Below are 15,923 nucleotides of genomic sequence, written 5' to 3' on the forward strand. Positions count from 1 at the left end.
ACGAAAACAATATTCACAAATTTATTTTGTTACCATAAGTTGTGCTGAGTTTCATGTATTCATTTGTATCTTATTCTTTTACAGTTGAGAAGAAAGCGGGAGAAGATCTCAATCGAGGAGCGCTTCAAAGCAATTGGCGAGGAATTGTCGGGATTTTTCCTTCGGGAAGTCATACCACCATCCGGAGAGTTCCACTATGCATAAAGATCTTCTCCCGCTCCTCGATTGCTTTGTGTATATATAGTTCGACTCGGAGTGTACTACTATGGTACATGTAATAGATAGTATGCCTCGGAGAGTACCACTACGCATGAAGATCGATCTTCACGCATGTATTACTTTATTATGGTGCATCGACTTGATATGCATCGAAGAGTACTACTTATGCAATTACACGTGTGTTATATTATATGCACCAACTTGATATGCATCACCTTGATCTTCATGTACTACGTAAACCCAAATGCGTTTCTGGTGCATCGACGTGATACGAAACGCTCTGATACCCCTAAACCCCTCCTAAAACCCTAAACCCTGAATTCTCTGCCGCGGCAGAGATTTCTGCATTTTCTCTGCCGCGGCAGGATTTCTGCATTTTCTCTGCCGCGGCAGACAACCTTTGGTACCGGTTTGTAATACAAACCGGTACCAACGCTCCGTCGCCGTGCGCTCTCCTGGGCGCCCACGTGGAGGCGCCATTAATACCGGTTCGTAAGGAACCGGTACGAAAGGGGGGGCTTTTGTACCGGATCTTTTATACCGGTTAAGAAACCGGTGCAAATGGAGCCAACGAGAGGAAGGAACAGGAGGTAGTATAATAAAGCCAGAGCAAATCCACGGCAGTAGTATCCCACAAAACCACGTCTACTAAAACAGAATTTAACCTACGTAGTCTAGCTAACTAGCTAGGAGTTATCAGTTTAACGATTCACTGCTAGCAGCCTAGCCTGCCTCCATCAGCTCACCTACGGCCTACGTAACTATTGTTTTTACCAAAAAAGCAAAACCGTAGTGGATGCTGGCTTATTTGAAACCGTGGATACCCACAAGGTTTCTGCCAGAAAAACACAACGTGGAACATAAACAACCTAGGGTTTCACCAGTACGATCTCTTCCCCTGTCGCCCCATCCCATCCATCAAATCAGCCGTTGTTTTGTGCTACGTCAGGGTCGTTGATGAAAAATCACATCCATTTGTTTCGATCGAACGTCAGACTCGTCGAAAGCCCATCCATGCATATATTAATGTGGGCACGTTGCAGCCACTTGCTTGGCGCCAATGTCATCGAATATAAAGGCGCAGTCACTGCAGCCACTTCGTCAAATTATTCAAGCGAAGTTGTAACCATGGCTGGGAGGTTCTGGAAGCCTTTCTCCCGCTGCGTCGTCGGCGGCGTCGGGGTGGCTAACTACGACGACGACTTGAGCACATCACGGCGGCGGCTCGTGCCAGCACGGCAGCGGAAGAGCAGCTCCCCGAGGATGTCTTCCACGAGCCTGAGCTTGTCGCCGGAGGAGCTGTTGTGGACGCTGACGCTCTCCGGATCGACCCTGCATGCCTTCACCTACGCCGAGCTCCGTGTGGCGACGGGGAACTTCTCCCAAGCTAAGTTCCTCGGCCGCGGCGGCTTCGGCCCAGTCTACAAGGGCACCGTCGACGGCGACGCAGCTGCCGTCAAGTGCCTCGACCTGGACTGCGACACGCAGGGCCACAGGGAGTGGCTGGTGAGTGCGCGCGGTCCCATTCATTTCATTCCCGGCGATGTCATGAGAACTGGATGCTTTGCTTTCCTGCCGGACTGTGATATAGTAACATGATCGGTTGCAGACTGAGGTGTTTTTTCTTGGGCAACTGAGGCACGATAACCTGGTGAAGCTGATCGGGTACTGCTACGAGGGCGAGCACCGGATGCTGGTCTATGAGTTCATGGCCGCCGGGAGCTTGGAGAGCCACCTCTTCGAAAGTGAGCACCTCTTCTGCTTTCTGCTCTCCATTATTGTACAGTACCACTCTTTAAAATTTACCTTGGAGTAGTTTTTCTCACTCCGAGCATCCACTGCTCTTTCGCTTTCTGGTGCTGATTCCTGCTTTATGTTTTTATTCTTTTTTTGTGCGAGGGACAAACTTCTTTTTCACGATGCTTACAAGTCTAGGTGAACGTGGATGAGGAAGCTTAACTGACCAATAATTCTATGTATATCTTTCAGGTATCATTAGTGGCTCTCTACCGTGGATGACAAGGATGAAGATCGCCTTCGGTGCAGCCAAGGGCCTTGCCTTCCTCCATAACGCCGACACACCGGTGATCTACCGTGACTTTAAGGCCTCAAACATCTTACTCGACATGGTAAGCCAAACATGATGAATATACTACTTTTTGGTTGTTTCTGGTCTAATCTCACAGTCCACCTAATGCAGATGTATGCCCACCGCCGTTGTCAAGCTAATACACATTCACAATTCATTATGCTACTGCAAATATCTATGTTTTCATATATCTAGTTCCAAAATATCTTATATAATCTGATCTCACTTCAGAATCATGTGTTAATCGTATTTCCTTTCGTGATATCAGGATTACAACACCAAGTTGTCCGACTTCGGGTTGGCCAAGGATGGACCCACAAGCGATGAGACTCACGTGACCACACGTATTATGGGGACACATGGGTACGCAGCGCCAGAGTACATCATGACGGGTCACTTGACTTCTAAGAGTGATGTTTATAGCTTTGGGGTAGTTTTGGTCGAGCTCCTATCTGGGCGTCGATCTGTGGACCATGCACGCCGTCCAAGGGAGAAGCACCTTGTGGACTGGTCCAGGCCATATCTCAAGCATTATGATAGGCTATACAAGGTCATGGACCCAACTCTCGAGTGTCATTTTTCATGCAAAGGAGCAGAGGTGGCCGCAATAGTGGCATACAAATGTCTCAGCCAAAATCCAGATTCCAGACCAACCATGAAGCAGGTGGTCAAGGCCCTAGAGCCCATTCTTGGCATGGAAGACTTCTATATTGAGAGTCCATTTGTGTTCACAGTTATTGTAGACAAGGAAAAGGTGGTGGACATGAAGTTGGATATCAAGGAGAAGCAAATCCTCCATCACCAAAACCATCGTGACCGACACCGACAAAATTATCCCAAATCGGTAATCCACAGCGGCAATGTGCTCCGCGGACAAGATGGTCTCACTGTTGGGTACACAGATGCACATCGGCGACAAAAAAGGTCGTCAAGATACCACCGTGTAGGACTAGGGGTAGTGACTTGAGTAGGACACAACGTTACATATTTTAATATTATAGCATTTGATATGATGTCACATATTTCAATATTATAGCAATGTGATATGATAGCGAGAGTGGGTGTCGGATAAAATAGGGATGCAAAACGTTACATAGTTGTTGCAATCCTTGAAATAAGTTGATGATGGTCGTGTTTTAGTTGCAATCACCGCCACTGAGTTGCAGCTGGATCAGGAATATTGCTGCACTCCTTGGACAAGTTGTTGCAGGTGGTTTTTAGTTGTTGTTTTCCCTCAATAGGTTGCATTTGGTGCAGGCTATAGTTGTTGCCACTTTTTACATAAGTTGTCGTCACTCTGATGTATAGGTAAGCAACTTCACAGATGAGATATGCAACTTAGCACTAGGCTATAAAACTTAGCAATAATTGGTATGGGTCTTAGCACACCTTAGATAAGTTGCTACAGGTGGTGTTTTAATTGCAATCATCCCTCACTAGGTTGCACCTAGAGAAATTTTAGCTGTTACACTTGATGGCTCCCAAGTGCAGGCGATCAATTGTAGTACTTTTCAATAAAGTAAGGTTGTCGAACCCACGAGAAACTGAAGGTATTAATTAGCAAAAATAACAAGAAAGCAGAAATAATAAAGTAACGTTTTGGTGTTTTAGGTATATAGTTTGCAATAGAAATAAGTGCGGAAAGTAAATAGCAAATAAGTAAATACTCTCGATGAGAGAAAAGCACAATACTCTATGCAGTAAGAGAACAAGCTCAAGTGTGTGTGTTTATATGAGACAAAAGTTTCCAAAGGCGGCATGGATTCACTAGCATCTGAGTTCTAAACAACATGGTAAATATCTTGTCAACCTTTATTCAATTAGGGGCGGAGCCTTAGTTAGGTGCAACCATAAGCATGTGCAAATACACCCCTTATGTTGGGTCCTAGAGCCATTTTCATGTGCAAGTATAGGAATCATTAATACATAAATGTCCCATCATAGCCACAAGATTTAGGGTCCCCGACATAAACCTGTCTAATGCAACTCATAGTGTTGGAAGACAGTTTCTGTCATTCTGACCCCTCCAACACTAATGTATTACATCAAAGTGCAGCCCTATGAGCCCATATAGGTGAAGTAATATGCAGTCTACGTTTGCATAAAACCATCATAGAACAAAATAAAAGATAGAAAACTTGACCAAATACTCATTGCACATCATATAGAATCATAGTCAGATCATCCTACGCCCTCAGGAACGTGGGGAACTACTCACAGGTGACAAACATGATATGGACCAGAGGCATAATGGTTCCAACACAATCTGAATATATAATCTCCCCACCAAATAATGATAAAGTACCAATCACGAACATGCAATAGCACTAAAAACAATATCCGGGGTTCAATTCAACATAAACTATGAGGGGGATGATGTCGATCTCGTAGATGGAGATGGTGGTGATGATGGTGCTAGTGGAGATGTTGATGGAGATGCATCCTCCCAAGCCAAGGAGGAGTGGGGATGTCGATGGCATCGTTTTCCCCTTCACCGGAGGCACCGGTGCAGCAGTATCTGCCCTCTCCCGGAATACGAGAGGACTTTCGCCTCCGCCGACGCCTCAATAATTCTCGGGAAAATATGGCTTCGATTTTTTGGTTGAAACGAAGCGTATGGGATAAAAGGGGAACCGAAACAATGCCCAATGTGCGAACGGGCATGGGTGGCGCGGCCGGATAGTTTGGCCGCGCCACCTGGTGCCGTTGCACCCCGTGGCCCCACTCGCGTGATTCTTTCGCTCCCTGCCTTCTTTCGGGTGAAAAACTGATCAGGTAATTTCCCTCGAATTTTTGCGATCCAGAAAGTTCTGAAACAAATAAAATACGAAAAAGGAGGTTTTCTACCTCCTAGGACTTAAATACCAAAGAAGGGGCATTTGTAGGAAAGTCCCGAAAATCATCTAAAAATGCATAAATAACAATGCATGAAGGCAAATAAAAATGAAAACTAACCCTATATGTAGCAATAATGATGATGCAAAATACATGTATCAACACTCCTTAAAATAAGTTGTCGATTGTAGGGTTTTAATTACAGTTATTACCAATTGTTGAACCCAGAATAGACAATGTTATTGCACTCATTAAAAAGTAATTGTTAATATGTCACGTCTTCTGCAGGGCGAGTCGCAAGGGAGGGGTATATCACTGCTTACATGTCAAGACGTAAGGGATGGGTAGAGCGCCACTGACCTGTCGAGTACATAGTTTCCAAGTTTCTAACCTGTCGAGTCAAGGATTGACAACTTAGTTTCTATTTTTTTCTCTAATGTAGTGTTGACATACTCATGTGGAAGCAACAACATCGTCTGCAAACAATAATACTATCTGCAAAATGCAACTTAGTACATGTGTCAAGCAACAATTAACTCTCCAAAATATAACTTAGCAAATGTGCGGAAAACAGTTTACTATGCTTAAAATGAAACTTAACTAATGTGTGAAATAGTAACACTATTTGAAAAATGCAACTAAGCATACGTGCGAGTCGACAATTTAATATGCAAAATACAACTGAAGAAAATACGTGAAGAGAAAATGCAACTAAAATCATGTGTGAAACAAGAATACCTCACTTAAAATACAACTTAGGAGTCAAATATTAGGCACTTAAAGGTTTTCCATATTTCCATGCTCACAAAAGCCCACTAGTATGTTTTTTATAACATTGTATATATTTTAAGATTTTTTTTTTGAATTTTAAATACGTTAATATTTTAAATTTCATAAATAATTTATAAATATTTTCCCAAATTGTAGTTGTTATGCTTAATTGACCTACAAAGTTTCAAATCCATATATCATATAATTTGAGTTACTCCCTTCGTTCCTAAAAAAACCTTCTCAACTTTATCTAGATACGGAAGTATATAAACATGTTTTAGCTATATATTCATCTGTATCTAGAAAAAGTTATGAAGTTTTTTTTAGGAAGGGAGGGAGTATACGAAAAGAAAACACACAAAAAAGTGAGGGTGTGGAGCACATGGGACTTTACTTCCTCCTTTATCAAACTGAGTTCGTTAAAATTCTTCCTTGTTTCCGCCGTGACCACATGGGACTTTACTCTCCTGTATTTGATTACCTTGCTTATACCAGCTACACTCTTGATGCCATTCACCAAAAAGATCGAATCGGTGGTGTTTTGCTGCCATACCGGTTCGTCCAACGTGTGCCGGATCGGTCGTGCCAGCGTCGTCTGATGAGCATCCGAGGGCTAGCAATCAAATACCTTCCATGTGTCGGGTCCGCCTCTATTGCATGCAGAGTCAAGTCCATATCATGATGGAGCCCACCGCTGTTGTATGTCTTGATAACTAGTGCATGCCCCGTCGTTTCATGAATGGAGTAGGACGGTGCTGAGCCTGACCGGAGGGTCAGATGGCTAGCTGGGGCAGGAGTGCCTTCGGCTACCTAGCGACCCGGGTTCGAGTCTCGAACACCGCGGTTTGCTGCTTATAGCTCCCCTAGCTCCCCTATAAGAATATACCCTGGGTGCTCACCCATGGGTCTCGTTTTTTTTGGAGTAGGACGGTGCTCTCTCTCATTGCTCACATGGTGGAACCCACCAAGAAAACTTCTCTTTGTTATGTGCACACCATTTTGCACACGTAGAAATGTCTCAGTGAGAAATACAAGTTTGAATTAATAGTTTTCTTACGTAACACCATTTGCAACAATTTTATGTGCGTCAATAAAACTAATGAAAAAAGTTTGCAACCCCCCGGGCACACTTTTCTAGCTGCAACTTTTTTTGTTGTAGATTAATTTACAACAAAAAATATCATCTATTACAACAAAAACCACAAGGCAATTACAACCAAAATCTTGTGTTTCCAATAAATAAAAAAGTGGTTAAGCAACAATTTTTTTGCTGAAAATTCATTTACAATAAAAATCACAAACTGAACAAAAATTAAAAACATCTGAGGCCATGTGTTTACAACATTTTAGAATCCAAGAACAACACAATTTGTAGCAAACACACAGAAAACATTGCAATATATCACACGTACTTTCACAACAAAACACATACCAGCATGTTACAATTTTAACAAACGTATCCAACATCGAAAATTTCACGAAAAACTTTAGATGCAACATCGTCCATGGTGGACCACATATTGTCATTTAGTGTCGCCGACCATGGATCCAACTCATCGGATCCCTTCGACTCTAGATAAGCTGGCCCTGGATCTGTTTCCGCTGGTTTCTCATCTTCACGGGCTCACAACAACAACAAAGACACGTATGTAGCCTTACAACGAAATGCTCACAACAAAATGAAAAAAATGATCCAGCATCAATGATGGTCCATTGAAGCACAAGTGGTGGATGCTCGTAGCGCCTTCCTGATGCATGTAGAGTCACATGTATGCGGTCTCGCAGAGTTATCGTTGAACCTTTGAAGCGGCAGTGTCAGCTTGCACCATCTAATTTTGGCGGCAACAGCACCTTGCAGCTGGCGACGCATCAGCTTTTAGCCAAACGACGGCCAAAGAAGCACAAACCTAAATACATCTAAAGACTAAAGATACTAACAACTTCAAATGTAGTTGCGTGTGCACATAGCAAATGATCAACATGCAAGTGTATGAATGAGTAGCACAAAAAAGGTAACAGCTACGGCCACTAGCCTAGAGTTGTTTTTCCATGCATTGTCCTGCCCTCCTGCTATTCCATGCACGGTGGTGTTTTCATGCATGCAAGAGCAGAGCCAAAGCTGTAGGGTCAGCTCACGGAAAGATTTGCTCCGCGAGAAGAAAACTAGCTAGGCGGGAAAAAGCAGTCGCGGGTGCTAGGGGCGGTCTACACGCGATCGGTCGGCTGATTTGAAGCGTTTTCCTATTTAAAAGTATTGAAACAGTTTGGAGCTGGTCTTAGAGCATGTCTAAAGATGCCGATGACAATAGGACAGCGCAAAAAAATACTTCATTTTTGTACGCGAGAAGGCAAAAATGATTCTCCGGTAGATGCTCTAAAATACAACGCACTGTAAATTTTGTTGGCCATGCCCGAAAAAGCTCTATCAAACGATGCATATTTGCGATACCTGCTATGACGCACTCCAAAATTCCACCAAAGCGCGCGAACGACAACTACCATAGTGTTATGTTGACCGAAGCAAGGTAGAAGGGGTCCCTTCCCATAAAAAATCTCTATCTAGATCAGGATGAGAAACTACCGGTGTAGAATTGGAATACTACATTCATATGTGTAAATATGTCACATGTTACTGGGAAATTCTAATAGGAAACCTAGGATAAAGATTCGATTCCCGAGAAAATCAGAAAATTCCATTTTTGCCCACCGTCGGATACATACTCCATCCTGTTGTCCTCCGTGCGCTCGTTGCAGTTGACACCTCTATCGCGTCCGCATAACCGCACCATCGTCCTCCGCACGCTCACCGCGGTTGCTGCCTCTATCACATCCACAGAACCGTCACACATCCACCTCCCCGCCTGTCCCCCCTCCCAGAGTCGCCATCCCTCCTCTTGGTGCTACCTCGATGCCACTATCACGCTCTTCCTCCTCCGCGTCATGTCACACGAGTCATGCCTCGCCTACGCCGGAAATAAATCCTATACGACCCACTGCTCTCGAGATCAGGTAGTAGACCACGTCCTACATCTTACACGTAGCAAATTATATTGCGATCTGGGACCACGGAGGCTGGTTGTTTTTAGATGAGTGGTATCAGATTTGGTCCATCACCGGATCGCACGAGTATGGGTCGTATAGGATTTATTTCTGCCTACGCCTCCTGCCCCAACATCGTATCCTACACCACCCTCATGTGCGCGTTCTGTACCCAGGGCCGGCCCTGATGGGTGGGCAGGGTGTGCGGCCGCCCAGGGCCCCAAAAATCTGGGGGCCCAATCCTAGATATATATACAGAGCCTATCTAACTATGTTTAGCTGAAAGAAAAAACATGTGGCCTGACCAGAGAACCTTGACGCGAACATGTTAGACTAAAAGTCTAAATAATAACGCCAGAACCGATCCCTGGGGAGTAGATGATTAGTTAGCTACTTTCGTACTTCGCTTCGTATTCCACGCAGCCTTGATTGAGAGTAGTTCACGAACTTTTCTTCACCTCGCACTTCGTGGTCGGCAGGGATCGATCTCCCGCTACTCGTGTTCTCTTCCTACGCCAATCAGCGATCTTCCGGCAGGGATCGATCTTCCGAATGATCTCTTGAAGATCATCTCTCGCATTAATCACCCCATAGACGTAGCGAGCGGTGCACTGCGCACAACGAAGACTATTCGACGAACTGACCATAAAAAATTCAGAATTAGAGGAAAATTATTTGGAAATAAAAGAGTGTGTTACATGAGCAGTCGTGAACGGTTACCGATAGCGGACGGCAATGGGATCGTTGAGAAAGGGTCCATCTGGTCACACTAAAAGGAAAAGAGCAAAAGAGGTGGCTACAAGAAAATTTTAAGGTAATATATACAAATTAGTAGATATGCTATTGTGTTTGGATGTATTTAAATGTTATTTGCAAAACATTTTTTACGTATATATTCATTATTGCTATCGTGGTGTCTATATTAAGGCCCGAAATTTTATTCTCGCCCAGGGCCCTCAAAATCTCAGGACCGGCGCTGACTGTACCAACTGCCAGAGAAGGAGGACTTGACTAGCGCACGGAGCAAGTCGTCGAGGATGAGGACCAGGTCCGATCTGCGTGTCATCAACGGGACGCGCGCGTCCAGCCCGATTGCTTTTCCCAAATTCTTTGTACAGTGTTCCTTCTAAAGTCACAGACATGTTTGTTGCAAAAAAAATGTTGCAAAGTCGTGTTTGTGGTGTCGTCGTATTGGACATCTGAAAAAGCAACCGCTGGCTGTGTCCCAACTATACGACATCTAGAATAGCCGTGGCCGGTTTCATGCCAGAAACATGAAACGTGGCGCCGTAAAATCAGAAAGTGGTGCCAAAAAAATAAGGCATTGGTTGGAGATCACTAGTAGAAAATAGGTCTTTGGTCAGGCACCTTTGGTCCCTGGGCCGGGACCCAAGGCCTGGCCATGTGCCCTGTAAACGATACAGCGTACAACACCTATAGGTTCCGGCTCATTAGGATCCAAACGTCCCGGCTCGTATCCCAAACCGGGACTAAAGGGTTTTGCGTCACGCGGCGTCTGCAGTACCCCCTTAGTCCCGGCGCGTATCCCAAACCGGGACTTAAAGTCAAACGCCTCGTTTCCCGTGGAAGCCGATCGCGCGTCGCCGTTATTGGTCGGCGTCGAAATCGAGTGTCGGCGTGGAATCCGAGCCACCGGCGCCGGCGCCGGCGCGGCCAGCCACGGGAATTGATCACCGGTGGCTGGCCCTGTTCATCTTCCTCTTCCAATGCTTTATATGCTCCACCATTCTTCACCATTACCACACACACACTCTCCATCCTCCTCTCCTCATCCACCATTGCAAAAGCTCTCTCCCCTCTTCGTCGATGGAGCACCTCGTGCGCGACCCGGCTCTTCGGACTCGGGTGTACCACCTCAAGGCCAAAGGGGATGACGTTCAAGGTCACGGTCGCGCTCCGTGCAAGAAGGGTGGAGAAGTGGATCCGCGGCGTGAAGAGGGACTTTCTCGACGCTGCAACGACCAAGTGCATCGGCTTGGACTGCGAGTTCACCGACTCTTGCGTGGGTAATCAGCACGCCGCCGTCCTTCAACTCTCGGTGGCGTCCGAGACGTTAGTGTTCTAGATTATTTATGCTGATGAAGTGCCACAAGTGTTCAAGGATTTCTTGCAGGACGAGAACATCAGATTCTGCGGCGCCGCTATCGGCAATGATGTGAAAATGCTAAGTCCCTACGGCATTCATATCACTTCTGCGTAAGACCTCTAGAAGGTAGTCCCGAACCCCACCAACAAGCCCATTCTGAATCTATATGATTTGGCAAACTATACCATTGGGACAAACCTTGAGAAGAAGAAGAAGTACAACAAGAAGAAGATGGACGTCGCTGCGCAAGAAAAAGAAGATGAGCTCATTTTTGGATGGGCCAGTGATGACCCACAAGTATAGGGGGTGTATCGTAGTACTTTCGATAAATAAGAGTGTCGAACCCAACGAGGAGCAGAAGGTGTTGACAAACAGTTTCGATGAAGTATTCACTGTAAATGCTCATAGACAAGTATTCAGGGGGTTTTGATATAGCAGATAAATAAAATACAAGTAAGTAAAATGCGAGAGTAATAATTGCAGCGGGTGGTCCAATCCTTTTTAGCACAAAGGACAAGCAGGTTTGTTTACTTATGTTGACCAAACGTTCTTGAGGACACACGGGAATTTAGTCTAATGCTTTCGCTTCATATAGTTGATTAATCTTCATTGTTTTGATAAGTGTTGTGGGTGAACCTATGCTAATGCACCGCCCTTCCTAGGACTAATACATACTTTTGATTATACCCCTTGCAAGCATCCGCAAATACAAGAAAGTAATTAAGATAAATCTAACCACAGCCTTAAACTCTGATATCCTGCTATCCCTCCTGCATCGATATACCAACGGGAGTTCAGGTTGCTGTCACTCCGGCAACCCCACAATTAGCAAACGAATACAAGATGCATTCCCCTAGGCCCATAAAGGTGAAGTATCATGTAGTCGACGTTCACATGACACCACTAGAAGAATAACACCACAACTTAAATATCAAACCATTAAATATTACTCAACATAGTTCATTACTAACATTTAGACTTCACCCATGTCCTCAAGAACTAAACGGACTACTCACGAGACATCATATGGAATATGATCAGAGGTGATATGATGATTAATAACAATCTGAACATAAACCTTGGTTCAATGGTTTCACTCAATAGCATCAATAACAAGGAGTAATCAATACCGGGAGAGTTTCCCCTATGGAATAATCAAGATTCAACCCTAGATGTTACAGCGGAGACGAGGTGCAGCGGTGGAGATGACGGTGACGATGGTGGAGATGATGGTGATGATGATCCTATTGAAGTCCAGCTCGATGACGGTGACGATGGCGACGATTTCCCCCTCCGGGAGGGAATTTCCCCGGCGGATTTCAGCCTGCCGGATAGCTCTTTTCTCTCTAGTGTTTTCCGCCCCGCAGAGGCGGCTGTGTCTATTCGCGATGCCTCCCAGCACCTTAGGTTTTCGGGTAGATGAAGTACGCGAAGGAGAGACGGCCGAGGGGGGCTATGGGCCCCCTCCCCACAAGGCGGCGCGGCCAGGGTGGAGCCCGCGCCGGCCTATGGGGGGCCCATGGCGGCCCTCCTCGGCCTCCCCTTTTGGCTGGCTCCGTCTTCTGCGAAAATAAGATCTTCGGTATATTTTCCTTCAATTGTTGATCTTCAGAAATACTGTATCCTGACGGTGCTTTTTCCAGCAGAATCCTGACTCCGGTGAGTGATTCTCCAATAATCATGAAACATGCAAAATAGGTGAAATAACATAAGTATCATCTCTAAATATGAAATATATCAAAGAATAACAGTAAATTGTGATACAAAATAGTGATGCAAAATGGACGTATCAAATCCCCTCAAGCTTAGACCTCGCTCGTCCCCAAGCGAAGCTGAACTCGGTAAACAAGACCACATGTTTATGCAGTGAAGAGTCGATAAATGAAATACGGACAAGAAGCATCACATTAATTCACACAAGACATTCTAGTGAACAACTTCCTCATATAATTCAACTTGAGACAAGTAGAGGGAAATCACAAATAAAGGTGCATAGGAAATCATAATTGGTGATGGCAAACTTCGTTCTTGGTCAAAGAACAATTAACAGATTGTACTTATCTTTCGGGTAAAGCCTTTATATTAGAGCTTATATGGCAAAACTTACATGCTCAATCATAATAATCTCCTCATAATCATTGATAACCTTCAAATCCATATTCATTCGGATAAAACTTGTACTAAACAAGGAAGAATAAAAGGTATGATTAAGTAGATCACAATATAAATGGTTGGATCATAACAACTCAATTGCTTGCTTAAGATAGAGGGAAATAGGTTTCCTGACTCAACATAAAAGCAAAAGATATGCCCTTCGCAGAGGGAAGTAGGGATTGAATCATGTGCTAGAGCTTTTTAAGTTTGAAATCATATAGAGAGCATAAAAGTAAAGTTTTGAGAGGTGGTTGTTGTTGTCAACGAATGATAGTGGGTACTCTAACCCCCTTGCCAAACAGACTTTCAAAGAGCGGCTCCCATGAAGGACGTTATCTCTACTAGCAAGGTAGATCATCCCTCTTCTCTTTTGTTTACATATGTACTTTAGTTTATTTAGGGATGACACTCCTCCCAACCTTTGCTTTCACAAGCCATGGCTAACCGAATCCTCGGGTGCCTTCCAACATTTCACATACCATGGAAGAGTGTCTATTGCAAAATTAAGTTGCTTACTGAAGAATCAGGGCAAAACATGTGAAGAGAATTATTAATGAAAGTTAATTAATTGGGGTTGGGAACCCCGTTGATAGCTCTTTTTGCGAAATTATTGGATAAACGGACATAGCCACTAGTCCATTGGTGAAAGTTCTGCTCAACAAGATTGAAAGATACAACACCACATACTTCCTCATGAGCTATAAAACATTGACACAAATAAGGGGTAATAATTTTTGAATTGTTTAAAGGTAGCACATGAAGTATTTACTTGAAATGGCAGGGAAATACCACATAGTAGGCAGTTATGGTGGACACTGATGGCATAGGTTTGGTTTAAGGGTTAGGATGCACGAGAAGCATTCCCTCTCAGTACAGGTCTTTGGCTAGCAAGGTTGGTTAGCAAGCATAAGAGTTGAGGGAAACAAACAAATATACGTGTGATAGAAACAATCATGCATCTTTCTTGTAAGCACAAATAATTTTAACTTCAGAATACTAAGCTCATTAGCTAACAAGAATGAAATAACATATCTACATGTATTTCCTCTTTCTACTTAAACCTCAAAGTGTTGTTGCTATTGACCAATGCTAAGTTTGCCAAAACCAAATAGATTTGCTCAATGCTCCCAAAGTGATACCAATACTAACAACAAGATCAATCATATAACAGAAACTGCAAACTAAAATAAGGTGTGCAATATGTAAATGATAAAACTTCTCATTAATATTCCATAACGATAACTCACACCAAGGGATACATAGATAACCAACTAAAAGAGAGATACTTCCATACTGCAACCATCTTATATGATAACTTCCCTACTCATGATATGACACTACTTAATAGTAAAAAGGTAAAAGATAGTGATGATGTGATACCGCGGCACTCCCCCCAAGCTTGGAACAAACCAAGGGGGTGCCAATACCAATGATGAATTACTCCTTCGGTGGCGGTGATGATGAATTCTTGATAAGCTTCTTAACAAGCTCCTTTAGCTCATCAATCTCGTAAGTGAGGTTGCGGATCATCTCCGAGTTGTGCTCTACGCGGTTAAGAAGTATATCAGAAGGTGAGTCCCAACTCTTAGAGTTGTTTCCCCACTCCTTAGCTTCAGGTTTCATCCCTCCTGCAGTGTTTGAACGATCCATATCCCAACTGCTAGGCAATACTGCCTTGGGAATCCTTTCAATTTGACTATTATGAATTAGAGTGTGGAAGGGGTTGTCGATGCCTGGAGGAGATGTCCTTGGAGCTAGGAAGCGACGTGGAACTTTTCCTCCAGTGCTAATTCGTGCGTTCTTCTTGGAGTTGAAAGGATTTGACACAACCCAAATACTTGCAACGGTGGCACGCGGGTATACACGCGAGTCTTCCTCCACTTCTCCTTCATCTTCACTCTCAACTTCTTCTTTCAACTCGGGATCTTGAATATCTTCCTCCGAAAGCCCCTTGCCCTTGTTGTTAGAGACCATGGTGCTTCTAGATCAAAAACAGATCCTGGCAGAAAACAGCTCGAAACAAAACACGACGAGAAAATGATATACGGACCTCCAGGGGTCCGGGGCATTATATAGCAAAAAACATTACGACAGAAGGAAAGTACCAGGTCGAACCGGAGTGGGAGAGGGACTCCGAGGGGCTGTCCTCATAGGGCGGCGCGGCCAGGGTGGGGCCCGCGACGGCCTATGGGGGCACGCCCTCGTGCGTCTCCTCCACTCCGTTTCGATCTCGTAATTTTTCATATTTTCCAAAAATAGCAAAAACATTGTTCGGAAAGTTAAACGTGGACTTTTTATTACCAGAACTGTTACCTATTCGAAATCGAACTCTGCAGAACTATCAATTTGATCTTTGATGAAAGCTTCGGGAGTCACCACTCGAATAACATCAACATCTTCATTATAAGAATCTCCAGAAATATAATGCTTGAGTCTTTGTCCGTTCACCACTTGTGTGGCATCACCGTTCAGAGAACCAATTTTAATTGCCCCCGAACGATACACCTCCACAATGACATATGGTCCTTCCCATTTTGAGAGTAATTTCCTTGCAAAAAATCTAAGACGAGACCGATACAATAGGACTTTATCTCCAACATTAAATTCTCTTTTGATAATTCTTCTATCGTGCCATTTCTTAACTTTCTCCTTAAAAAGTTTAGCATTTTCATAAGCTTCATTTCTCCATTCATCTAGAGAACTCAATTG

The 15,923-nt window shown here is 44.1% G+C and overlaps 1 protein-coding gene across 1 annotated transcript; it reads left to right on the forward strand.

The window, feature by feature from the left end:
- The first annotated feature begins 1,347 nt into the window (after positions 1 to 1,347).
- On the forward strand, positions 1,348 to 3,275 carry LOC127315961 (probable serine/threonine-protein kinase PBL16). The gene is made up of 4 exons (XM_051346391.1): positions 1,348 to 1,725; positions 1,829 to 1,964; positions 2,209 to 2,348; positions 2,577 to 3,275. The coding sequence occupies exons 1-4, from the start codon at positions 1,348 to 1,350 to the stop codon at positions 3,273 to 3,275; spliced, it is 1,353 nt and encodes a 450-aa protein (XP_051202351.1).
- The last annotated feature ends 12,648 nt before the right edge of the window (positions 3,276 to 15,923 follow it).

This window comes from Lolium perenne, chromosome 7, assembly GCF_019359855.2.
Source record: "Lolium perenne isolate Kyuss_39 chromosome 7, Kyuss_2.0, whole genome shotgun sequence".
Lineage (NCBI taxonomy): Eukaryota > Viridiplantae > Streptophyta > Magnoliopsida > Poales > Poaceae > Lolium > Lolium perenne.

Excerpts from the sequence above, each read along its gene's own strand:
- LOC127315961 (XM_051346391.1), top strand. The coding sequence starts at position 1,348 with ATGGCTGGGAGGTTCTGGAAGCCTTTCTCCCGCTGCGTCGTCGGCGGC. Across the intron at positions 1,965-2,208 it reads GGAGAGCCACCTCTTCGAAA|GTATCATTAGTGGCTCTCTA; the intron begins GTGAGCACCTCT and ends TATATCTTTCAG. Across the intron at positions 2,349-2,576 it reads CAAACATCTTACTCGACATG|GATTACAACACCAAGTTGTC; the intron begins GTAAGCCAAACA and ends TCGTGATATCAG.